Source organism: Salvelinus namaycush, chromosome 24 (assembly GCF_016432855.1).
Source record: "Salvelinus namaycush isolate Seneca chromosome 24, SaNama_1.0, whole genome shotgun sequence".
In the NCBI taxonomy this organism is placed as follows: domain Eukaryota; kingdom Metazoa; phylum Chordata; class Actinopteri; order Salmoniformes; family Salmonidae; genus Salvelinus; species Salvelinus namaycush.
In genome coordinates, this window is record NC_052330.1 from 22,957,755 (window position 1) to 22,985,656 (window position 27,902).

Genomic DNA, 27,902 nt, shown 5'->3' on the forward strand with positions numbered 1-27,902 from the left:
TGCTGTCTCATGGAGTGAACATTATTCAGCCAGTGTACTCTATAGTATGCTTTCTAGTAGTGGGCATATCTGTGTGAAACATCACTTAAAGGCTCTGGAGAGTGAGAAATAAGTCTCACGAGAGACAGGGCAGAGCAACATAAACAGACAAGACAGGAACGACAACATGCAACAGCAGGAATGTTTATTTAGCGCTGTTTGAGTTGATGCATTACAGGATAAGAGCTCTGGGGAGATTGAAACTGATATTACAATGTTTTACATGGCAAATAAAAAATAAACACTACATATTAGCTGAAAAGGAATGCCTGGGGGTAGCATTCACAAGGACTACATAAAGAGAAACTTGACAGAGCCAAATTTCAAAACTGAACTGAAATTTAAATCGGTTGAACTACAATTTATCTGGTTGAACTGCAGTACATTTTCTTACTGACAGTTTCTATATACAGCTCAAGAGTGTTTTAACATGACAATCCTCAGTTCAGCTGGAAAACCGAGTCAAATCCACATTTCTGCCTCAAGGGGATAGTCAACACATGGCCAAAACTCTGTTCAAGACCACCTTGTGCACAATGAACTGGACCCAGAACTTGCTCTCCCTGACCCCAGCACAGTACTCTCAATTCAAATGCTGACTACTGTACCAGTGCAATCCTTAGACAAAACATCTAGTTAGCAATAGAGTGAGCAGAATCTGGAACACAGTGTGGCAGGAGTCTTACAGAACAAGAACAGGCACATAGACTGATAAAACTAAACCGCCCACAATCCACAGCCATCTGGGGGTTGAGATGCTGGGTGCATCTCTAGTCTAAAGTGGCTCCCTCGCCTTACAGATGAGGGGAAGGGCATGAGTAGAGGAAACCACAATAGACTATTGAGACACACCCATAACGTCTGATATGTTCACGTTACGTCTGGGGTGAGTTTTAGTGGTGCCACTAAAATGGCACCACTTTCCTTATATAGTGCACTATTTTTGGTTTAGGGTGGCACTGCAGACGCAGACCAGGGGTAGACAATAGTGTCTGGTCTGGTGGTTTATTTCTCTGTGGAGAAGGCTCTCTTCATGAGTGGTGGGGGGGTCTTCCCTGCATCATAGACTGATTCTGGCAGCGGGGAGCTGAGACAGCACCAGTCGGGGATACGGCCTGTCTGGTTGTAGTAGTCGCGCGACACAGAACGACTACCCAGGATGTCTTGCAGTGCTCCAAAGATCGCTCCTACACAGGGAGAGGAAAGCAGGAGACAGGGTTATTCAAAGCTGGTTTACAACCCCCAACTGATCCATACAGCGTCCAAGGACAAGGTTGGTTATCAACTACTCTGTCTCTCACCTCCGAGCCATGCGGTGCAGTTAGGTTTGGCTGGAGGACTGTGCAGCCTGAAGCTCTTGGTGGCCAGGGCGTCGCGATACTTGGGTTTGTCCACCAGGAGGCGTATCTCAGCCAGGAGCCGGTGCAGGAAGCCAGGCAGCATGGCCGTGCCCCCGATAATGACCAGGTTTTCAGATAGCGCCTTACGAGTGTCAATGGGACACTGAGGGGGTTCATCAGATAGAAACACATCAGTATGTATCAATCTTTCGTATTTTATCAAATGTACTTTTCACAAGTTTAACAGTAAGCTGCTTAAGACTGTCTATGGGACAGAAATAAGGATTTAATAAGAACAAAAAAAACATGTGATCAGAAGAAATGTATCAATCAGTCATTCAGATTTGTTTCATTTACTAAATCAGTTGTACTTGTTAAGTGGTTCACAGCAACCAGTGCCAAGCAGAGGCGACAGGGGCAAGAAAAAATTCCTTAAGGACTGGGTGGGACGAAACCTGTTCGTCCACAGTGCTGGTCTCTCAAGAGAGAAATCTCATTGACCGACCCTACACTGTAGAGAAGTGGACTGTTTACAAGCTTACTACACTGCCTGTCACACTTGTCCACAATGAGTGCTTATGGTACTGTGCTTACAGAGTGCAGCACAAGCACAAAGCATGCAAGAAGAGTAATGGAAGCTGCTCTGCCTATTAAGATGAATGGTCTGTCATTGGTCTGATCCGACTCGTTGAGAAGTTCCCTAAACATCAGACTGTTCCCATGGATATCAGTCTGAAAAAAATTAACTGTCAAAAATATGCAATAACGTCTACAAGGCAGAATGTTGAATAAAATTATATTTACACTTACTTTACCATGCTGTACATGCTGTTGGTCATTTTGGCGGTAGGAGGTGGAGATGGGGTATCCACAGGAAATTGTTTACCCGACTTTCTACGGCACCGGTAGGTTCTGTCACTTGTATATTCAATATGCTGACGCATTGCACATGATGCACAATACCGAATGTAGTCAACCGAAGCACTTTTTTTTTTGCAATCAGCTGGAAGTGTTTGCCGTTCCGTTAGGCTCAACCATATTGCGCACATGTTTGTCACGTTCGAATTGCATCAGTATTGAAAATAAAAACAGAAATACAAACGATATACAGACCAGCATACTGAAGGTCGGGTTGATAGTACTACTCTGTGGATATTTTGTTTCACATTCCTACCTGCAAAAGGACCAACTACATGGACAACCAGTAAAGTATAATTTTATTCAGCATTCTGGCTTGTAGAGGTCGTGAGAGGAAACTTTCCTGATACAAATGCTAATTTCTGCCCAAAGTAGAATTCTATGCAATTTAACATCGTGTCTTCAGGCAAATCGAGAAGGAACCGAGACGATTTCACCTCAGTGAACTGGAGAGTCCCGGGAGGCTGGGACTGTTGCTATGGTAACAGGGTTAAAGTCTCTCCTCGTACGTGTCGGTGAAATGCGTTCGTCATTACAAAATGGAAAAAGAAGGAATTATGGAATAGCTGACGATTTTAATTAGAAGACGCAGATGTCTGATGAAAGGTCGTTGCGAACAAATCATCGTCCAGTAATTACTGACGAAGTAACATGAATTCCGTACCCATTTTGGCAGCATCTCATCTCTTGCGGTTTGAGCAGAAAGAAACCCCAGATTAATACATGGTATTTTTCAATTATGAAAACTAATGTTACCTTGACCAGAGTGTCAAGCACTAGAGTGGCCACACTCTTCTCCTCATTGTCCTGCTCAAACAGCATCTCCATCACCGAGTCCCTTCAAAACACAACAACCCACACGTCACTCAGAGTCCCTACAATACAGAACCAACACATCAATCAAGAGTCCCTGCAATAAGTTTGCAAAAAGACAGCCTTGATTTCAATTTAATTTAATAAATGTTTTTTGTGGCCCCAAGGGGCAATTGTAGGTTCATTAGCCACCCCTGAGAAGAGCATACAGACAGACATGATGAATGATGAAAACCTTGCAGAGACAACCCAGATTCAATAATAGAAGAAGGTGACCCAGATATTAAAGAGGAGACACAGAACCAAATATCCAGGTTTGAAATATTCTGGACATGAATGAAATAGACAGAGATTACATCAGAAAACACGACCCCTTTACTGTGTTTTGTAATTGTATCACATTTCAGCTGAGAAGATATATATAAAAAACAGCTACCTGATTGTTCCCTTGATATGCAGAATCTTCTCCCCATCCAATGGGTAATCAACATCAGGGGGTGGTGTTGGTCGCTATAAGGTGGAAGAACATGGATGCAAGGGTCTCAAATGCACTGAACTATAATACTCACCAAACTAACTTTAACGAATGGCATTTCCTGGAAGAACACAGCAATAGCTACTGCTTGAATTTACCAGACAATGCAAAAATAGAAATGACTGACTGCCCAGTTGGGGGTTAAAGGTCACTGACCTCAGCCGTGCCCTCTAGGTTAAACTTGGCCTCCTGGATCTTCAGGCCTCTCTTTAGGTCACTGACAAAACAGGTCCTGACTGGACAAGAAACAACACAAACAAGAGGGTCTATGAGAGTATGCTACCGCCAACATACATGAATGGGGCGAAGATATGTTTTTAAAAATGAATTAGCTTTAGCTGCCTTTTGTAGCTAAATCAATTTACTTTAGCTGCTAAACTGGAATCCCAGCATTGTCTGTAATAAAGGCAATAAAAACAAGTGGTTTCAGTCTCTTTTGAACATACCCTTGATATCTTCCACAACTTCTTCTGGGATGGAGCCTGGGAACAAAATACAGGATGAAAAGTGAGACCTATTTACCAATGACCCACTTATCCTCCCTCACATAGAGCCCTTCCTTTCACGTCAATGGTTCTATTACTGTACTAAATGATTGTGTCTCATTGTAGTCAAATGGTGTGTGTCCGAGACAAGGAGAGGACACCAGAGGTGCACTCATTGGTTGAGGAAGTATGGAAAAAGTGAAGTAGATTATATCAACTCTTGATAAGTTCAGAGCAGTCTACTTGTCCCAATTTTAATACATACTTCTTTTTGTTGCTTGCCTTGGATACGTTTGCTACAGTTTAGTGTTTGCATTCACAACAGTCTCATGCCATTAATTACATAGGCTACATCAGTCATTTGACTGTAATAGTGCATTCAGTTGTGCCGTGGTACTGTAGTGGTGTGGTTCAGTAGTGCAGAGAGAGAGGTGGTCTATGTTATGCCTGTTGAAATTATTTATGCCATCAGGCCTGCCTAGCCCTGCATCAGCTAGCTAGTGAGCTACTGCTGCTCTTCATAGGAATTCACTCTCGGATCAGAAAAGAACAGTACTTCCAGGATACAGTACACAGGGAGAAAAATAATTCAAATAGGCCATGTGTGTGTGTATATATATATATATATATATATATATAACTAAAAGGCCCATTATTTAGAAAGTATTTTTTCTTCTCTGTGATGTTACATACAAACCAGTATCTGCTTTGCTTCAATATATATTATATATATATTAAATATATAATTAAAAAGAGACGGAGCAGATCCTTCCTTTCTTTCACATCAGGCAAAAGCAACGACTTCTGAATACAAAATGTTGCATGATTGATTCACCCAGAGAGAGAGCAATTATAAATTCCTTCCTTCCTCTACATATAACAATGGAACACCAGCATCATTATGAAGCTAATTAGGAAAATCAATTAACAAGATTGCCAACAACAGCTATTCACAATGCATGATATAGCCACAGCAAGAAAACAAGAGGATCCATGGGACGGCTGAGACAGTTTATACAATGACAAAGCACTGCTTGAGTTGTACGGTAAGTTACTTATGTTTTTGACAAGTAGGTTTCTGATGTCGGGGTCTTACCAATGACTGTAGGTAGACTCTGTCCAGTACTGGAGTCTGAGTCTACTGTACACTGTTCCACCAGGAGCCCATCCAACTCCCTGAGGGTTAGAACACACACAGGCACTTAGAACAAAGGGGGGCAAGTACCCCTGAAAGCACACACCTTGATACACTTGATTCTGTCACAGTAGTCAAGAAACTGGGGCTTGAAACACACAGCTCTCAAGAGGTGAACAAAAGGTTGTTTCCCTGAAGTTCAGTACGTGACACAAGCAAAGTAGCACACACGGCAACATCTTTACACCATCTCAAACACATGCACACTACTTACTTATGAATGGCCTTGCCACCCAAAGGCAGGGCTTCCCAGGCTGACAGGATGGGGATGCACTCATACACAGGCAGCACCAGTGTCTCAGTGTAGCCACAGTCCATCACCAGGCCTGAGTTGATGCCCAGAGACATGATGGACATGAGGTGACTGGGAGCAAACAGCACTGAGGGCACCTGGGAAACAGAGGCATCATCCTAAACATCCATTGCCTGATCTGAAAATATAAAATCCATGCCCCTTTGTGTTCCAACTACTATCAGGTGTGAGCACTATGGAGATGGCTCCATCTAGCCTCCCTATTGGCTTAGGGGAGCATTACATTCACCATTTAGCTTACACCCATCTAGTTTGGGTTAGGAGAAGGGGATAGCATTTTTGTACCAGGTAAAGTGGTTCTACACATAAGAGGCTGAGTTTACAAAGGCAGCCCATTTCTGATATTTTTTCCAATAATTGGTTTTGACCAATCACATTAGATCATTTCACATCTGATCTTTTTCAGAGCTGATCTAAATTGGTCAAAATAACAATTAGTGGAAGAAAAAAAAGAGATCAGAATTGGGCTGCATGTGTAAATGCACCCAGAGACATAGATCATTGGTCCAGCTGATCTCAGTACCTCAAACTGTTTGAAGAAGACCTTGGTGAGGGTTTCTCTGAAGTGGGAGGGACAGAGGATGGACTCGATGATCAGCACTCTCCTGTCACGGGGGTTCACCAGCAGATGCCTGGGCAGGACAGAAAGGTAATAGACAGACATTCAATCATCAATGTTATTATGGCCTGGGGTGCATCTCCAAAATGGCTGACTCCCATGGTTGCTTTAATGTTATTGCCACTGATGTGTCAGTCATTACACACACTACTAGCTATGTCAAAAGCTCCTTACCTGAAGTAGAGCGTGTGGATGAACTCCTTGAGGTTGGAGTAGAGTTCCTCTGTGTTGATGTTGTACTGAACCACTTTGATAGACTGTGAGAGAAGACACACCGATAGAAATGGTTATAGATGAGGCTGTCCATTTCAATACTCTGAGTCGGTATTCATGTCATATGAAGGAATTCCCCTCAACCACGCGCACAAATTGGGGGGGGGGAAATGATTCTTTACCATTGACCCCCATTGTAAAAGAGCCAACTATGTCAATTATTTTATTACACAGAAATAACAAAACATGCCGAAAAGCTGCTGTGTTGTTCAGTGCCTTCGGAAAGAATTCAGACTTTTTCCACATTTTGTTACGTTACAGCCTTATTATAAAATGGATCAAATCAAATGAATTCATCAAATCTACACACAATACACCATAATGACAAAGCGAAGAACAGGTTTTTAGAAATGTTTGCAAATGTATAAAAAAAAAAACTGAAATACCTTATTTACATTAGTATTCAGACCCTTTGCTATGAGACTCGAAATTGAGCTCAGGTGCATCCTGTTTCCATTGATTATCCTTGAGATGTTTCTACAACTTGGTGTCCACCTGTGGTAAATTCAATTGATTGGACATGATTTGTAAAGGCGCACACACCTGTCTATATAAGGTCCCACAGTTGACAGTGCATGTCAGAGCAAAAACCAAGCCATAAGGTTTAAGGAATTGTCCGTAGAGCTTCGAGACAGGATTGTGTTGAGGCACAGACCTGGGGAAGGGTACCAAAAAATGTCTGCAGCATTGAAGGTCCTCAAGAACACAGTGGCCTCCATCATTCTTATATTGAAGAAGTTAGGAACAACTAAGACTCTTCCTTGAGCCAAACTGAGCAATCGGTAGAGAAGGACCTTGGTCAGGGAGGTGACCAAGAACCCGATAGTCACTCTGACAGCGCTCTAGAGTTCCTCTGTGGAGATGGGAGAACCTTCCAGAAGGACAACCATCTCTGCAGCACTCCACCGATCAGGCCTTTATGGTTGAGTGGCTAGACGGAAGCCACTAGTCAGTAAAAGGCCCATGACAGCCTGCTTGGAGTTTGCCAAAAGGCACCTAAAGACTCTCAGACCATGAGAAACAAGATTCTCTGGTCTTACGAAACCAACAAATTCTTTGGCTTGAATGCCAAGCATCATATCTGGAGGAAACCTGGCACTATCCCTACAGTGAAGCATGGTGGTTGCAGCATCATGCTGTGGGGATGTTTTTAAGCGGCAGGGACTGGGAGACAAGTCAGAATCGAGGCAAAGATGAACGGAGCAAAGTACAGAGAGATCCTTGATGAAAACCTCTTCCAGAACGCTCAGGACCTCACACTGGAGGCGACGGTTCCAACAGGACAACGATCCTAAGCACACAGCCGAGACAACACAGGAGTGGCTTCGGGACAAGTCTCCGAATGTCCTTGAGTGGCCCAGCCAGAGCCCGGACTTGAACCAAATTAGCAATCATTTCTAAAAACGTTTTGCTTTGTCATTATGGATGATTGATTGAGGAAAATTAACAATTTAATACATTTTAGAATAAGGCTGTAACGTAACAAAATGTGGAAAAAGTAAAGTGGTCTGAATACTTTCCGAAGGCACTGTATATGTAACCTGATCAAAAATCCCGACCTACGGTTCGCAATGCTCCCATGTGGGGAAATGGAGCATGCGAGAAGCGCCCTGTGGCTTCAGGCTATTCAGTGTGTAAGAGTGCGAAATTGTGGGGACCCTTTGTCCAAGTAGGCTACACACAGCTATGTGTGTATAAACATTTAATCACAGGTAAGACATTTAACTTGTGAAGTAAGGTCTGTAACTGCACTCACTACTTGTAGCATTATAGTCGGTTTGTTTGGGTTGTTGGTCTTGGCTATCTTAATAATGTTCTGGTTGGTAGCTAGCTAACCCTCAAGTGGCTAATGTACATGAAAAGAGGCATGAGGGAAGCCCTACAATATTAGGTTTTTCTAAGTAGTGAGAATACTTTTCAACATTGCCTGCTACCAAGAAATCTTTAGACGTGTTGTACTTTTCTTTAATGTAGTTTTGTAATGGACTTAAACAAGCAGACAATAAGAAAATGTTGTTTGAAAAATGTCAAATGTTTGCTATGAGCCAATGGGGTAATCAAGGTAACCATGGGTTGTTTTACCCACAGGCAAACGGGGCCGCAACATCCCATATTAATTACCAGAGCATGTGAGCGGAGTTGAGCAGTTGGAAATCCCGCTCATGTCCTTTCCAACCGCTCCGCTAAAAACCGCTCCATACTCACAGGAAAAGAAACTGCCGGTCCAAATTCGCAACATTATTTTTTTATTTAAATAATCACAATTTAACTAATCTATTTATGTGACTACCCGGACCTACCATTTGGTTATGAAGTATTGAAACCAAAATATATGGATTTGAATGAAAAGTATTTGAATAAACACGAAAAGGTGAATGTAAGATGCACACAATTTCAAATAGGCTACATGTCATATTAAACAGCATATAAACACTCTAAATAGGTCAGGAGCCAGACAGGCAGCCTAAGAAGGAATGAAGATGAATTATTTTGGATATATTATTTAAATTATTTCAAGGCTATAACCTACAAAGAAACACATTGTGAAGTATTTGTGAGTGCGACACAATAGGCTGGTAGGGACAAAGCGCTCAGAATTTAAAAACATAGTTGTATTAAATCATTATAGTCTACAAATTGCACATATAGGCTGTGACTTACTTAGAATTTAATACAAAATTAAAATAAATATTACTTATTAGTGTCTTTGAATTCATTTTTAGAAACAAGTTTAAGGACAGACTCCGGAAAGAAACGGAGGAAGTGACAGATAAAGGGCAGGTAATTAATAACGTGATGGAGTCCAGTTGAGTCCGATGAAGCGCTGATGCGCGTAACGATGGTGACAGGAGGTGTGCGTAATGATTAGCAGCCTGGCGACCTCGAGCGCAAGAGAGGGGGAGCGCGAGCAGACGTGACAGAGTTTGTCCAGTCTGTGGCTTCAGGTTCATGCAATGGTGCCTGGAGAGCAGGCCAGCAGCGGAGAATATCCTCGCTACACCGGCAAAGCCACTGGGGATGCTAAACACCCCTTTGGCTACTCTTGCCAGGTAGAGATGCGGAGTTATTTTTATTTGTCTATAGGTAGGCCTAATGGTTTTTAGGCAAAATCATCCAATCAAAACGGAGAGCTCCTTGAACGTGGGAATATTCCAGGCCTATTGGGATCAAAATCAATGATGGCATATTGTATACAGATAACAGAACAAATTGAACGAAACGTTTAAGAGATCAGATTTTTGGTTTATTAATAATTTGCTATAATGACAGCTATCTACAGCAGCACAGAAGTAGACTAAAAATGCATGCTGGGCTGGGCATGGCCTGAGCTCGTGAAGTGAGCGCTACTGGGGCAAAATTGGAGCGGGTGAGAAGGCCGACGCTCAGCTTTTGGGAATCTTGCGCCGCGCTCCAATCATATTGGGATCGCTCTGATCCGCTCACATATTCTGGACTATACTGCCTGTCCATAAGTTAAAATGGAACTGACAGCATTTTAGCAACATTAAATCTTATTAAAATCTGTCATTCAAGGAAGAATGACACCTTTAAAAAAAAAAATAATAATAATAATAATTTAAAAAAAGATTCTGACAAGCGACCGCTGAGATATGCTCGTTTTGGGAATGTTTAGCAATGATGTATAAGGCATTTGTGAAAGCAGCCATGCGTTTGGACAATTAATAGACCCTGCACTAAATAAAACATCCGTCTCGTACAGGACCAGACTCTACGCAGACTGGTGCACCATAGCCAATCAAAGCTACAGTAGGCCTTTACGCAAACAACTCATTTGCCACACAGGCCTGCCATCATTCACTTTGAACTGGATGTTTGCAGGCAGTTCTAACAGCGCGACTTTAGATCAGTAGAATGCATTCGCCAAAAGCCACCCGAATGGTTTTCTGCAAATATGTAAATACCACAGAAGTTCTATTACATTTGGTAATTTTACAGTCCTATTGACCAAACAACCATGAAAAGGGTAGGCTCTCTCTCCCTCAGTTAGGCACACCAACAACTAATGCTAGCCAGAGCAAAATGAGCTAAAATCTAACAAAGGCACATTAGATAAACCCTCAACTTTTTCTGCTAATGGGCCGTGAAACTTGCACTGATAAACGATGGGGAATTGTAGCCTTCTGCAGCTGCCTTGTCCCAAACAAGCACCCAAGTTAATTGGCTAGTTGGCTAGCTAGCTACCAGACACAAATGAGGGAACATCACACTGACCATTTTACTTGCCCTAGCAGAGCTGATTAGGGTGTTTTCATGTTAGGCTGAGAGAGGATCTCATGTCAGATGATGTGGAAACAATATGGTTACAGGTTCATGTGCCTCACCTAAAGCCTATTCTCGTAGGAAGTTGCTATAGACCACCAAGTGCTAAAAGTCAGTATTTGGACTATGTGTGTGAAATGTTGGATAATGTTTGTGATATCATAAGAGAGGTATATTTTCTGGGTGTCCTAAATATTGACTGGTTGTCATCAAGCTGTACACACAAAAATAATCTCCAATCGCTAACCAGACTGCAATCTGGTTCAAGTCATCAGTCAACCTACCAGGTTTACAAACAGAACCTAAATCATCCATGTGCATTGATCAGGTCTTTACTAATGTTGCAGAAATCTGCTCTAAAGTTGTATCCACACCCATCGGATGTAGTGATCATAATATAATAGCCATATCTACAAAAAACAAAGTTCCAAAGACTGGACCTAAAATTGTGTATAAACAATCATACAAGAGGATTTTCAAGGATTCCTATGTGGAAGATGTGAAATATATTTGTTGGTCTGATGTGTGTAATGAGGAACATCTGGACACTGCACTTGAAGAATTTATGAAACTGCTTCTTCTGGTTACTGATAGGCATGCTCCCATCAACAAACTGACTGTTAGAACTGCCAAATCCCCATGGATAGATGAGGAACTGAAAAACTGTATGGCTGAGAGGGATGAGGCAAAGGGAATAGCAGATCAGTCTGACAACACAGCAGACTTGCAAACATAGAGTAAATTGAGAAATCACGTAACTAAATTAAACAAAAAGAAGAAACTATACTATGGAACACAGATAAATGATATAAAGAATGATAGTAAGAAGCTCTGGAGTAGAGGTCGACCGATTAATCGGAATGGCCGAGTAATCGGGACGCCGATTTTTTTTTTACACCTTTATTTAATCTTTATTTAACTAGGCAAGTCAGTTAAGAACACATTCTTATTTTCAATGACGGCCTAGGAACGTTCTGCCTCGTTAAATAACGAGGCAGAACGACAGATTTTTAACCTTGTCAGCTCGGGGGATCCAATCTTGCAACCTTACAGTTAACTAGTCCAATGCTCTAACACCTGATTACATTGCACTCCACGAGGAGCCTGCCTGTTGGCGAATGCAGTAAGCTAAGGTAAGTTGCTAGCTAGCATTAAACTTATCTTATAAAAAACAATCAATCAATGACTGTCATTGCTCCAATGTGTACTTAACCATAAACATCAATGCCTTTCTTAAAATCAATACACAAGTATATATTTTTAAACCTGCATATTTAGCTAATAGAAATCCAGGTTAGCAGGCAATATTAACCAGGTGAAATTGTGTCATTTCTCTTGCGTTCATTGCATGCAGAGTCAGGGTATATGCAACAGTTTGGGCCGCCTGGCTCTTTGTGAACTAATTTGCCAGAATTTTACGTAATTATGACAACATTGAAGGTTGTGCAATGTAACAGGAATATTTAGACTCATGGATGCCACCCGTTAGATAAAATACGGAACGGAATAAACGTTTTGTTTTCGAGGTGATAGTTTCCGGATTAGTCAAAGGTATATAGTTTAGAGAGAAATAGTCGACGCGTTATAATTCCTGTAATAACTTGCGGCTGAATTTGAAAGGGGTTCCTTCGTTATTTTACCGTTCATGTCTTCCATAGAGAATGTCTTGATCTACTTCAAATAAGGTCTGTGTTTCGTGCAGGCTTAAACCGCCTCGACGTTTTGATACCCGTGTAAATCTCACTAGGATAAGGTAACGTTTGTCAACATATTTTCATAAATCCACTCTACAATTTTTTTTATCTTCGCTTATATTTAGCCAATATTGATCAGAGTTACCTTGTCCTATGGATATCTACACAGTTATAAAATTGGCACGGTGATGTAAGCCTACAGGAAACACAGACCTTATTTTAAGTGAATCTAAAAATATCCTATGCAATAAATGAAGGATTTTGCTAGGTGTCATGGGAATTATGACTCGCACTTTGGTTGTCAATTATTACCATGCCAATTATTAAAATAGGATTTCCTGCATATAGAAATTAAGGTTTTTGTTTTCAACATTCATCACAGGTAACTTAAACTCTATTTTTATTCAAACAGTTGAGAGTATTTGTCTCCTAAGCAGACTCTTCAGTATCATTGTCACTTCAGAGCTGTGTGCGTGTGTGTATTTATGTATTATATTAAGTTAAAATAAAAGTGTTCATTGTTCATTCAGTATTGTTGCAATTGTCATTATTACAAAAATGTGTGTGTGTGTATGATATATATATATATTAAAACATTTATTTTATTTTTATAAATCGTCCGATTAAATCGGCTTTTTTTGTCCTCCAATAATCGGTATCGGCATTGAAAAATTATAATCGGTCGACCTCTACTCTGGAGTACTGTAAATGAAATTCTAGGCAAAAAAAGCAAACACAGCTCCATCCTGCATTGAGGCAGATGGCTTGTTCATAACAAAACCCTTTGATTATTGCCAATCACTTTAAGAACTTTTTTGTTGACAATATTAGCGGACTTAGGCATGACATTCAAACAACAAATGCTGAGCCTTCATATTCATGCATAATGGACCAAATAATGAAAGACAAGCACTGTAGTTTGGAGTTCCACAACGTGGTTGTGGAAGAGGTGAAAAATTGTTGCTATATATAAATAAGGACAAACCACCTGGTACCGACAACCTGGGTGGTAAATTGCTGAGGTTGGTAGCGGAATAGATTGGGACTCCTGTTTGCCACATCTTCAATTTAAGCCTAAAAGAAGTGTGTGCCCTTGAATAGCAGAGCACCCTTTAATGGTTCAAACAGCCGACCAATCAGCCTGTTACATAGGGCGGCGCACAATTAGCCCAGCGTCGTCCGGGTTAGGAGAGGTTTTAGGCGGGGTAGGCCGTCATTGTAAAATAAGAATATGTTCTTAAATTACTTGCCTAGTTAAATACATTTTTTTTTTTTTTTTTTACAAGTGCTTAGCAAACTTTTGAAAAAAATTGTGTTTGATCAAATAAAGTTATTTTACAGAAAACAAATTAACAACAGACTTTCAGCATGCTTGTAGGACACTCAACATGCTCAGCACTGACACAAATGACTGATTTCCTGAAATAAATTGATAGTAAGAATGTTGTGGGAGCTGTTTTGTTAGACTACAGTGCAGCTTTTGATGTCATTTATCATAACCTATTGCTGACTTTTTTTTTGCTGTTATGGATTTGGATCCTCTACCTTATTATGAATAGAGAGTTACACATCTAATAGAATACAGAGGGTTTTTCGTGAATGGAAGCCTCTCTCATGCAAATTCAGTTGAATGTGGTGTACCGCAGGGCAGCCGGATAGGACCATTATTGTTTTCTGTTTTTACAAATGACCTTCCACTGACCTTGAATAAAGCCTGTATGTCTATGTACGCTGACGACTCAACAGTATACGCATTGGCTGCAAAAGTAAAATAAATAACTGAGATACTTAACATAGAGCTTCAGTCAGTTTTAGAATGGGTAACTAGCAATAGGCTGGTGCTAAATATCTTAACTAAAAGCATCATTTTTGTGACAAATCACTCGCTCAACGCTAAACCTTGTTTAGATCTATCATTGAAAAATGTGGCTATTGAGCAAGTTGAGGAGACTAAACTGCTGGGTGTAACCCTAGATAGCAAGCTGTCATGGTAAAAACATATAGACTCAAATGGTTGCTAAAATGGGAAGAGGTCTGTCCATGATAGGGCGTTGCTCAGTCGACCAGACAGGTCCTACAGGATCTAGTTTTGTCGTAACTGGACTACTGCCCAGCTGTGTGGTCATGTGAGGCAAAGTAGGACATAGGTAAATTGCAGTTGGTCTAGAACAGTGGTTCCCAACTTTTTATAGTCCCGTACCCCTTCAAATATTCAACCTCCAGCTGCGTACCCCCTCTAGCATCAGGGTCAACACACTCTCAAATGTTGTTTTTTGCCATCATTGTAAACCTGCCACACACACACTATACATTTATTAAACATAAGAATGAGTGTGAGTTTGTCATTTCCCACGAGCCGGGTTGTGACAAAGAGCTCTTATAGGACCAGGGCACAAATAATAATAAATCATTTTGCTCTTTATTTAACCAGCCTACATATAAAACCTTATTTGTTCATAGAAAATTGTGAATAATTCACCACAGATTAATGAGAAGGGTGTGCTTGAAAGGATGCACTCTGCAATGTTTGGTTGTATTGGAGAGAGTCTCAGTCTTAAATCATTTTCCACACACAGTCTGTGCGTGTATTTAGTTTTCATGCTTATGAGGGCCGAGAATCCACTCTCATATAGGTACATGGTTGCAAAGGGCATCAGTGTCTTAACTTCTTTGGGGTACCCCCCCTTCTTCTCAATTTCCGCCTAAAGACATACCCTAATCTAACTGCCTGTAGCTCAGGCACAGAAGCAAGGATATGCATATTCTCGGTATCATTTGAAAGGAAACACTCTGAATTTTGTGGAAATGTGAATTGAATGTAGGAGAATATAACACAATAGATCTGGTAGAAGAAAATACAAGGAAATAAACATACGTTTTCTGTTTTTTATTGTTGCTGCATCATATTTCAAATGACCAAGAACAGCCAAACATACAGATAGGATGCTGAGGATGATTTGAATGAAGAACATAAGATGGCAACAATAGCTGAGCAAAGTTTTAGACAGATAACTTCAAAAATGAGCGAGCTACATGACATTCAGCATGAAGTCACCCAGGTGTCCCACACAAATGTACCCAAGTGGCCGAATTGGTACAGTGATACATTTTGAAGGAAATAATTATATACAAAATACATTAATGCTATTCTAACACACCCCCAAAAAATAAATAAATATATATATGAAGAAAAAAAATATGAAAAAAAATAAATAAACAAACAAATAACAAGGGTAACTATTTACAAATTTTCTATTTACAATATTGTATATTTTATAAATAAATAAATAGATAGATAAATATTGTGAAGACCCTCAGCCCTCAGTCCTGGTGCCATGGCCCATAGCAGTCTCTTTCTGCTGTAAAGCAGAGGGTTACTGAACAGGTGGTGCAGGTGATGGGACATTTCCTGTGTCAAAGGGCACAACGTCGCCTCCCCACTGTGCCCTTTTTGCCCTGAGGCACATTCATGCCTGCAGAGATTAATCTGGGCAGGTGAACACCACTGGTTGACGGAGCAGAAGGTGCTGCAGTGAACTTTCCTGGATGAGCAGCTCCCTGAAGGCTAGCTGTGAGATGGGGGGCTGTCTCTATCAATTTCCTCTATAATTTGGGTTAAATCTGTATACCTAGACTTTGTTTTAGCTTTTCCTGATTTATTCGCCATAATTTAAATATATAAACTTGTTGAAAATGCTATTGAATATGTACTGCTATGCGTAACACTCGTGGCTCCGTCAAGTAGGATTTGCAATGGCGAATGAACCTCTTTTACGCCAGAGTTTACGACAAAGTCTGGTCTTCAAACATATAACCATTACATATTGCCGTTTACCTCAGCTCATTGGCTATCTTCCAAGCTAGATTTCAAGATGATCAGTGGTCATTGGGCCAAAATACAGTCAATCAACGATAGACCGGTCCTACCATTGGTGCGCAATGAGGTCATTGATTGGTGTCTTCAAATCGGTTTGTTTCGGTCAATACGTCCCGGGAAAAGAGCCATCATGTATGGTTGTGTTAGTAACAACCAGAGGATTGCAATGAAATCAACCATGACTGGATAAACGTTTGTTTAGTGTGTGTAATTACCACGAACGCTTCGTCCAAAGTTGAATGAGAGGGAAATCACGACGCAACCGGTTTACAAATGTTTCGTGTTAGGCTATAAAAATAGATTTTATCAAACAAAATGAACATTCACTATGTAGTTAGGACACTTGGCATTGCCACCAGAGGAAGATCTTCAATGGTAAGCGATTTATTTTATTGTTATTTCTGACTTTCGTGACGCTAATGCTTGGTTGGAAAATGCTAGTAATACTTGTGTGTGTGGGGCGCCGTCCTCAGAAAATCGCATGTTTGCTTTTGCTGTAAACCTTTTTGAAATCTGACACAGCGGCTGGATTAATAAGACGTTCATCTTTTAAATGATGTAAGATACATGTATTTACAAGAATGTTTAATACAACGAATGGTGTATTTAAAATGTTAGCTCTCTGCAGTTTCACCGGATGTTGGCCTGGTGGGACGTTAGCGTCTCACCTACCCTAGAGAAGTTAACAGCCGATTTGCCAAGGCAGGACACTCTGAGTGCAGCCCAATCCAGAAATCTGGCAGTGGCTTCTGATTAAATTCAATTTTCACAGAACCGCTTGTTGCAATTTCGATGAGGCTCTCTTGTTCAGATATCAATAAGTGGACTGGAGGCAGGGCATGATAGGGATTACGAATCCAGTTGTTTGTGTCATCCATTTCGGGAAAGTACCTGGCTCATTCCAAGATGGCGTAGCAGTCAGACATCTTTGTCTTTGTCCTGTTGTGTCCCTTGTATATATCTTTTTATATATTTTTCTTTGTATATCTTTTAAAAATATTTTCCTAAACATCAACTTCTAAATACTCTCCTGCAACCCGCCTCACCCAATGTGGCATGGATCTGTTTTTTCTAAAGTATTTCTATTTACTTCGGATCTGGAATCCCTCAACTGAAGCTAGCCAGCTAACTAGCTACCAGCTATCAGTCAGCAAACCACTGCTAGCGGTCATCAGCTAACCTTTAGCTCGGAAAGCTCTCGCCAGTTCGTACAACGTGACTCAAACCAGAGCATAACGGACCTATTTTCTTTTCTCCATATCCCCGGATTCCTACCGCAAACTCTGAACATTTTCATCTGGATCTTTGCAACTAGCTAACCGCAATCCCGGGTGACTAGTCCTGGCTAACGTTTCCATACCGGAGAAAGCACCAATTAGCCTGAAGCTAGCCCGGCTAGGGCTCCTGGGCTACCACCGAAGCCAACTCCTGGGCTACAATATCCGGACCCCTTCTACTGCCGGTACGGGGCAAGGAATCCCGCCGATCCTCTACGGCTGGAATACCAACATAATCTGCCTGAGGATTCCAACAGGCCCCTCAGGCGCGACGTCCGCTGAAGGCCCATTCTGCTAACCGCGGCCAGCTAGCTACCTAGAGCTACTTGGAACCCTACTAATCCACGACTGGTCTATCAATGTCACCGCACGAAGAGGCAAAAACAGACTTACCTCCATCGCAATGTCCCCCAAAGGCCCTTCTGCTAACTTGCTAGCCACAGTCTGCTAGCTTGCTAGCCCCGGTCTGCCAACTGCTAGCTTGTTAGTCCCGGACTACTAACTGATAGCCCCGGCCTGCTAGCTGTCCCCAGCCAGCTCAACCACTCACTGGACCCATATGATCACTTGGCTACGCATGCCTCTCTAATATCAATATGCCTCGTCCATTACTGTCCTGGTTAGTGATTACTGTCTTATTTCACTGTAGAGCCTCTAGCCCTGCTCAATATGCCTTAACCAACCATGTTGTTCCTCCTCCTACATATGCGATGACATCACCTGGTTTAAACGTCTCTAGAGACTATATCTCTCTCATCATTACTCAATGCCTAGGTTTACCTCCAATGTACTCACATACTACCTTACCTTTGTCTGTACACTATGCCTTGAATCTATGCTATCGTGCCCAGAAACCTGCTCCTTTTACTCTCTGTTCCGAATGTGCTAGATGGCCAGTTCGTATAGCCTTTAGTCGTACCCTTATCCTACTTCTCCTCTGGTGATGTAGAGGTTAATCCGGGTCCTGCAGTGCCTAGCTCCACTCCCACTCCCCAGGTGCTCTCATTTGTTGACTTCTGTAACCGTAAAAGCCTTGGTTTCATGCATGTTAACATTAGAAGCCTACTCCCTAAGTTTGTTTTACTCACTGCTTTAGCACACTCTGCCATCCTGGATGTCTTAGTCGTGTCTGAATCCTGGCATAGGAAAACCACCAAAAACCCTGAAATTTCCATCCCTAACTATAACATTTCCCGCCAAGATAGAACTGCCAAAGGGGGCGGTGTTGCAATCTACTGCAAAGATAGCCTGCAGAGTTCTGTCTTACTATCCAGGTCTGTACCCAAACAATTCGAGCTTGTACTTCTAAAAATTCACCTTTCCAAAAACAAGTCTCTCACCGTTGCAGCTTGCTACAGACAACCCTCTGCCCCCAGCTGTGCCCTCGACACCATATGTGAATTGATTGCCCCCCATCTATCTTCTGTGCTCGTGCTACTAGGTGACCTAAACTGGGACATGCTTAACACCCCGGCCATCCTACAATCTAAGCTTGATGCCCTCAATCTCACACAAATTATCAATGAACCTACCAGGTACAACCCCAAATCTGTAAACACGGGCACCCTCATAGATATCATCCTAACTAACTCGCCCTCCAAATACACCTTTGCTGTTTTCAATCAAGATCTCAGCGATCACTGCCTCATTACTTGCATCCGTAATGGGTCTGCGGTCAAACGACCACCCCTCATCACTATCAAACGCTCCCTAAAACACTTCTGCGAGCAGGCCTTTCTAATCGATCTGGCCGGGGTATCCTGGAATGACATTGACCTCATCCCGTCAGTAGAGGACGCCTGGTTATTCTTTAAAAGTGCCTTCCTCACCATCTTAAATAAGCATGCTTATTTCAAAAATGTAACTAGGAATAGATATAGTCCTTGATTCATTAGCATTCATTTCATTTTAAATGTTACAATATTGTACATTAAGCCTTGATGATTTTTTTTATTTTATTACTTCAGTACTTCTCTTTCTCTCTTTTTGGTTTGAGAAACCACGACTGCTTACTTAGCAACTGAATCATTCATTCATTAAGCTATTTTTTTTTTCTTTCACTCATCGATGCCTTGACGACTATCGGATTTGATTTTGTATATTCTATCTTCTTTGTGCATTTCATTCATTTCATTTTCAGGGAACTTAGGAACAAATATACACAGGCAGTTAGGAAAACTAAGGTTAGCTTTTTCAAACAGAAATTTGCATCCTGTAGTACAAACTCAAAAAAGTTCTGGGACACTAAAGTCCATGGAGAATAAGAGCACCTCCTCCCAGCTACCCACTGCTCTGAGGCTAGGAAACACTGTTACCACCGATAAATCCACTATAATTGAACATTTCAATAAGCATTTCTGTTCGGCTGGCCATGCTTTCCACCTGGCTGGCCACCCCTACCCCGGTCAACTGCCCGGCACCCACCACAGCAACCCGCCCAAGCCCCCACCATTTCTCCTTTACCAAAATCCAGATAGCTGATGTTCTGAAAGAGCTGCAAAATCTGGACCCTTACACATCAGCCGAGCTAGACAATCTGAACGCTCTCTTTCTAAAATTATCTGTCAAAATTGTTGCAACCCCTATTACTAGCCTGTTCAACCTCTCTTTTGCATCGTCTGAGATCCCAAAGATTGGAAAGCTGCCAAGGTTATCCCCCTCTCCAAAGGGGGAGACACTCTAGACCCAAACTGCTACAAACCTATATCTATCCTACCCTGTCTTTCTAAGGTCTTCGAAAGCCAAGTTAACAAACAGATTACCGACCATTTCGAATCCCACCGTACCTTCTCCGCTATGCAATCTGGTTTCAGAGCTGGTCATGGGTGCACCTTAGCCACGCTCAAGGTCCTAAACGATATCATAACTGCCATCGATAAGAGACATTACTGTGCAGCCGTATTCAACGACCTGGCCAAGGCTTTAAACTCTGTCAATCACCACATTCTTATTAGCAGACTCGACAGCCTTGGTTTCTCAAATGATTGCCTCGCCTGGTTTACCAACTACTTCTCTGATAGAGTTCAGTGTGTCAAATCGGAGGGCCTGTTGTCTGGACCTCTGGCAGTCTCTATGGGGGTGCCACAGGGTTCAATTCTCGGGCCGACTCGCTTCTCTGTATACATCAATGATGTCGCTCTTGCTGCTGGTGATTCTCTGATCCACCTCTACGCAGACGACACCATTCTGTATACTTCTGGCCCCTCTTTGGACACTGTGTTAACTAACCTCTAGACGAGCTTCAATGCCATACAACTCTCCTTCCGTGGCCTCCAACTGCTCTTAAATGCAAGTAAAACTAAATGCATGCTATTCAATCGATCACTGCCCGCACCTGCCCGCCCGTCCAGCATCACTACTCTGGACGGCTCTGACTTAGAATACATGGACAACTACAAATACCAAGGTGTCTGGTTAGACTTTAAACTCTCCTTCCAGACTCACATTAAGCATCTCCAATCCAAAATTAAATCTAGAATTGGCTTCCTATTTCGCAACAAAGCATCCTTCACTCATGCTCCAAACATACCCTCGTAGAACTGACCTTCCTACCGATCCTCGACTTCGGCGATGTCATCTATAAAATAGCCTCCAACACTCTACTCAACAAATTGGATGCAGTCTATCACAGTGCCATCCATTTTGTCACCAAAGCCCCATATACTACCCACCATTGCGACCTGTATGCTCTCGTTGGCTGGCCCTAGTTTCATACTCGTCGCCAAACCCACTGGCTCCAGGTCATCTACAAGTCTCTGCTAGGTAAAGCCCCGCCTTATCTCAGCTCACTGGTCACCATAGCAGCAGCCACCACCCACCCACGCGCTCCAGCAGGTAGATCTCACTAGTCACACCCAAAGCCAATTCCTCCTTTGGCCGCCTTTCCTTCCAGTTCTCTGCTGCCAATGACTGGAATGAACTGCAAAAATCACTGAAGCTGGGGACTCATCTCCCTCACTAGCTTTAAGCACCAGCTGTCAGAGCAGCTCACAGATCACTGCACCTGTACATAGCCCATCTGTAAACAGCCCATCTATCTACCTCATCCCCATACTGTATTTATTTATTTTGCTCCTTTGCACCCCAGTATCTCTACTTGCACATTCATCTTCTGCACATCTACCATTCCAGTGTTTAACTTCTCTGGGATATGTGGGACAGTAGCGTCCCACCTAACCAACAGCCAGTGAAATTGCAGGACGCCAAGTTCAAAACAACAGAAATCTCACAATTAAAATTCCTCAAACATACAAGTATTATACACCATTTTAAAGATAAACTTCTCGTTAATCCAGCCAAAGTGTCTGATTTCAAAAAGGATTTACGGCGAAAGCACACCTTGCGATTATGTTAGCTCAGTACATAGCCACAGAAAAACATAGCCATTTTTCCAGCCAAAGAGAGGAGTAACAAAAAGCAAAAATAGAGTTAAAATTAATCACTAACATTTGATGATCTTCATCAAATGACACTCATAGGACTTCATGTTACACAATACATGTATGTTTTGTTTGGTAAAGTTCATATTTATATCCAAAAATCTGAGTTTAGGCGGGACGCTACTGTCTCACTTGGCCAAAAGCCAGAGAAAATGCAGTGCGCCAAATTCAAATAAAATACTATAAAAATCAAACTTTCATTAAATCACACATGAAAGATACCAAATTAAAGCTACACTGGTTGTGAATCCAGCCGACATGTCAGAATTCAAATAGGCTTTTCGGCGAAAGCAAACGATGCTATTATCTGAGTTAGCACCATTGTAAACAAAGAGAGATAAGCATATTTCAACCCTGCAGGCGCAACACAAAACGCAGAAATAAAAATATAATTCATGCCTTACCTTTGACGAGCTGTTGTTGTTGGCACTCCAATATGTCCCATAAACATCAGAAATTGTCCTTTTGTTCGATTAATTCCGTCGATATATATCCAAAATGTCCATTTATTTGGCGCGTTTGATCCAGAAAAACACCGGTTCCAACTCGTGAAACATGACTACAAAATATCTCAAAAGTTACCTGTAAACTTTGCCAAAACATTTCAAACTACTTTTGTAATACAACTTACGGTATTTTTTAACGTAAATAATCGATAAAATTGAAGACGGGATGATCTGTGTTCAATGCAGGATTAAAACAATCTGTAGCATGCTTTCTGGTCACGCGCCTCTATCTAACAGGACACTTCAAGTGACCCTGATTTAAAATGGCCGTACTTCTTCATTACACAAAGGAAAAACCCTCAATTAATTTCTAAAGACTGTTGACATCCAGTGGAAGCTGTAGGAACTGCAAGAAGGTCAATTAGAAATCTGTATTCCCAATGAAAATCCATTGAAAAGAGAGTGACCTAAAAAAAAAAAATCTGAATGGTTTGTCCTCGGGGTTTCGCCTGCTAAATAAGTTATGTTATACTCACAAACATGATTCAAACAGTTTTAGAAACTTCAGAGTGTTTTCTATCCAAATTTACAAACAATATGCATATCTTATCTTTTGGGGATGAGTAGCTGGCAGTTGAATTTGGGTATGCTTTTCATCCAAACGTGAAAATGCTGCCCCCTATCCTATATTGTAATTACTTTGCCACCATGGCCTATTTATTGCCTTAACTCCCTTATCTTACCTCATTTGCACTCACTGTATATATAATTTTTGTTTTCTTTTTTTCTACTGTATTATTGACTATGTTTTGTTTATTCCATGTGTAACTCTGTGTTGTTGTATGTGTCGAATTGCTATGCTTTATCTTGGCCAGGTCGCAGTTGCAAATGAGAACTTGTTCTCAACTAGCCTACCTGGTTAAATAAAGGTGAAATAAATAAATAAAGTAATTGGGCACCCAAACTCACTCAGGTGCTTCTCTATATCACATTTGACATTGTCCGTAAGCTTGAGTTCATTTGCACACAAAAAAATGATACGATGATGGAAAGACCTGTGTGTTGTCCTTAATGCAAACAGAAGAGCTCCAACTTCTTAATCATAGCCTCAATTTTGTCCCACACATTGAATATAGTTGCGGAGAGTCCCTGTAATCCTAGATTCAGGTCATTCAGGCGAGAAAAAACATCACCCAGATAGGCCAGTCGTGTGAGAAACTCGTCATCATGCAAGCGGTCAGACAACTGAAAAATATGGTCAGTAAAGAAAACTTTAAGCTCGTCTCTCAATTTTAAAAAAACGTGTTAATACTTTGCCCCTTGATAACCAGTGTACAACTAACTGTATGTTGTAAAAGTGTTACATGGTCGCTGTCCATATCATTGCATAGTGCAGAAAATACACAAGTTCAGGGGCCTTGCTTTAACAAAGTTAACCATTTTCACTGTAGTGTCCAAAACATCTTTCAAGCTGTCAGGCATTCCCTTGGCAGCAAGAGCTTCTCGGTGGATGCTGCAGTGTACCCAAGTGGTGTCGGGAGCAACTGCTTGCACGCACGTTACCACTCCACTATGTCTCCCTGTCATGGCTTTTGCGCCATCATTACAGATACCAACACATCTTTACCACCAAAGTCCATCTGATGTCACAAAGCTGTCCAGTACTTTAAAAATATCCTCTCCTGTTGTACTGACTTCCAGTGGTTTGCAGAAGCGGATATCTTCCTTAATTGACCCCCCATAAACGTAACGGACATATACCAGGAGCTGTGCCAGGCCTGCTACGTCTGTTGACTCATCCAGCTGTAACGCATAGAATTCACTGGCTTGTATGCGAAGCAGTAATTGTTTCAAAACATCTCCTGCCATGTCACTGATGCGTCATGAAACAGTGTTGTTTGATGAAGGCATTCGTTTTTTTGGCCTTTCCCCCCAGCCATATCCGCAGCAGCAGGAATAATTAAGTCCTCCACAATAGTATGGGACTTGCCTGTCCTAACCACTCGGTAGCTCACCATATAAGACGCTTCTAGCCCCTTCTTATTAATGGTATCTGTTGCTTTTATACATGTCTTACTACTCGAAAGTCGTCTTAATTCTTGCTCAAAAAAAATTTGTGTGAAGGTTTCATCAAGTTGTGAGATAGTACTTTCGCACATATAACACACTGTGGCTGAGGAAAGACACTACTCCCAATATAAGTGAACCCCAAATCACTGTAGTTCTCATAATATTTGCGCCTCTTCGATGGTCCAACGTCCCTGTCTTTTTTTTGCTGCTTTCCCGTGTAAGGGGGCAGCAGCTCTTCAGCTGCATCAGATTCACAACTGTCAGTGTCCATGCTAGCTGGGCTAACAACAAATGTAGAATTACTGATGCTAGCATTGAATGTGCTCGTGGAAGCAGAACAATTTGTGTCGTAGTAGTAGCAGGAACTTTTTTTTTTTTTTTTTTTTTTTAAATACCATTTATCAATTTTCGAGCAAACGGAATGAGCAGCAGCTACTTTTGGCTACATACGGACCGTTAGTGGAATTCCCGCGAGAGAGTAACGGTTGATGTAAGTGGATGTTAATTATTTGACTAGGCTACCTGTATTTGACATTGTGTTGTTATTTCGCTGAACACTAGATGGTTTAATTTTCTTTTTGGCAGTGAAAAGAGGCTACTTAGGTGAGAGAAAAAAACTCACCCAAATGTATAGCCCCGTTGGAAAATATAAATGGACTGTATGAAAATGTGAAAAAAATAAGTTTTATATATATATATATATATATAAAAATGTGAATCGCATTTTTATTTGGCGTACCCCCGACGGCATTGTGCATTGTGGGAATACCTGGTCTAGAACAAAGCAACACGGAGGAAAAGTGTCATGCATGTCAGTCACTCCTGGCTCAAAGTTGAGGAGAGACCAATCACTATTGGTCTTTGTGCGAGGTATTGACGTGTTGAAGGTACCGAACTGTCTGTTCAAGCAGTTGGCACACAACACAAGACATGCAACCAGAGGTCTCTTCATAGTCCCCAGGTCCAGAACAAAGGCTGGAAAACGCACAGTATTAAATAGAGCCATGACTACATGGAACTCTCCACCACCCCAGGTAATGCAAGCTAGCAATAAAACCAGTTTAAAAAAACAGATAATAGAACACCTTACTGCACAAAGGGGACTGTGAAGAGAGCAATTTTATATATATTGTATTGTAATTTGTACTGTACTATGTATTAGACCTAGATATTGTGTGTATGTACTGATATGTAGGCTGTGTGTGACATTATAAAATGTATTTCAGTCCTTGACTAATAATGTTCCCTACTATGTATTATGTCATGTTTCATGTAGACCCCAGGAAGAGTTAGCTGTTGCAAAAGCATCAGCTATGGGGACCCTAAAAAATACTAAATCTAGAGCGTTCGTGACTCAGCAGATGTTGCATGTTTGTAAATTAAACAGTTATTCTGCGCTCTGGCACACAGGTGAGAGTGCTCTGAAATCGGAGTAGCTAGCCAGAGTGAATTTGTGAACGCAAGAGATATGCTAACTGTATAATACAGTCATTCAGGTTCTTGCTAGCTAACAAAATGATACCTGCATCTCTAGCTGTGTATAGCCACCGAAAAACAATGAGTGGGAGAAGTCACTCACACACCCCTCCAATGACATGGTATCCTCCTAGCAGCAAGCTAGCTAGCTAAAGTTAGGCTCTGTGTTTTTATCTTGCTACATAAATAGATACCCATGCCTATTAGCCATGTCATGACTTACTTATGATCATTGCCCTTGCTAGTTTGATTGTATTGACATTCCCAGTCTTAGTTACATTCGTCCATTTTTGTCAAAAATATTGAGTAAGTGAAACAGAATCAGTGCATCCCGGGTGGAGGCAGCAAACAATGTACAAGGCCAGCTGGGATTTACAACCTGATAACAATATTTTTTGGACCACCAAGTAATGTATTGGTGAATTATATTAATCATGCACTGAACTGCATCCATCTATTCTGCTAACAATGCCTTAGTGTACGTCATGGAAAAACCTTTTATAAAGTTGGTTTTGTAGCATAATCTGGGAATTTTATATATTTTACTGATATTATGATTGTCTGTTTGTTTCATATCTGAAAAGTAGTTAAAACGCTGTCAGTTCCACTTTAAAGACCACTAGTTATTATTTCTCTCACACACACACACACACACACACACACACACACACACACACACACACACACACACACACACACACACACACACAAACACACACACACACACACAGAGAGAGAGAAGAGGCTGTCGATTTCAATAATGCCTGTCCATAAGTTAAAGAGCACTAGTTATTCATTAATTCGCTCACTAACTCACTCACCTGCTGTTGTCCCGGCTTCTGTATCTCACTAGGAATGATGAACCTGGGCCCCGTTTCTCCAGCAAAGCCACACCTGCATCATCATACAAAACCATTTAGTTTGTGATGAGTGAAATCATTGACAGTTGTCAGACAGTACTCAATGCCAATGAATGTGGATTTAATGAGTAAAGGTCCTTAGTGTGTCCCAATGTGTGTCTGATTCTCATATGATCTTCCCCAGCCCAGGCACTAGACTGCTGCTGTTCCTTACATTGCTAGCTAGCTAACATTAGCCAGCTAGCTTTCGTTAATATTGCTAGCCCTTTTTCAGCTAAACACATATTTAACACATTGTGACCAACTAAATAACTTGCTTTAAACATTGGATAGTCGGTTTATATTTGCTTAAACTTCTGATGTTCAGTACTTAGCATGTGTGACTGGTAGTGGCCAATGTTGTTAGCATGTAAACGTTAGCTCTGCTAGTTAACGACATATCTAGCTAGCTAAATACTTACTTTGTGTAAGCTGCTCCTAAATCAATGACGACTGCAGTTTTTTCCCCTCCACTCCCCAACCCTTCAAACAAGGGCATTTTATATTTTATATTCACTTAATCGTTTCCGATATACAACATGCAAACGCAAATAAATTGCTGGGCTTGGCAGGGTCCTTTCTTTCAGTTTGAGGAATAACGTCTGATGAACTCGCCTGATTAAAAATATTTTGTCCCTGCTGTAAAATAGTTTATGCAATTATACTTGTATGTTATAAATCAAACGCAAAATAAAAATACATCACGGTCTATACTAGTCATATCCAAATATTTATAGAAGTCATTTTTACACACTAGATATGGACTGAGAATTTGAACGATCTATAAAGAACATGAAATTGTTTGGGCAATATTTTATGCAATCAATTTCATGTTCTTATAGATCGTTCAAGAGTAGACATGAAAGGATGAAAGGAGAGAAATTCGGTGGTTTCTTTATTTGCCATGAAGTGA

The 27,902-nt window shown here is 41.3% G+C and overlaps 1 protein-coding gene across 1 annotated transcript; it reads right to left on the reverse strand.

The window, feature by feature from the left end:
* Nucleotides 1-167: 167 nt before the first annotated feature.
* Nucleotides 168-27,567, reverse strand: LOC120019095 (actin-related protein 10-like). Its single transcript, XM_038962349.1, has 12 exons — nucleotides 27,412-27,567; nucleotides 26,912-26,984; nucleotides 6,432-6,514; nucleotides 6,162-6,270; nucleotides 5,540-5,715; nucleotides 5,227-5,306; nucleotides 4,092-4,127; nucleotides 3,802-3,881; nucleotides 3,547-3,620; nucleotides 3,054-3,135; nucleotides 1,341-1,542; nucleotides 168-1,226 (listed from the first exon to the last, which is right to left on the reverse strand). Exons 1-12 carry the CDS (start codon nucleotides 27,486-27,488, stop codon nucleotides 1,045-1,047), a joined length of 1,254 nt encoding a protein of 417 aa, XP_038818277.1. The 5' UTR covers nucleotides 27,489-27,567; the 3' UTR covers nucleotides 168-1,044.
* Between the last annotated feature and the right edge of the window lie 335 nt (nucleotides 27,568-27,902).

Bases quoted from the DNA above. Each gene is read 5' to 3' on its own strand.
- LOC120019095 (XM_038962349.1), bottom strand. From the start codon at position 27,488: ATGCCCTTGTTTGAAGGGTTGGGGAGTGGAGGGGAAAAAACTGCAGTC. The intron at 3,136-3,546 runs GTAGCTGTTTTT...TGTGTTTTGAAG, and splicing joins CATATCAAGGGAACAATCAG to GGACTCGGTGATGGAGATGC. The intron at 1,543-3,053 runs GTAACATTAGTT...GAACCCCCTCAG, and splicing joins TGCTTGACACTCTGGTCAAG to TGTCCCATTGACACTCGTAA.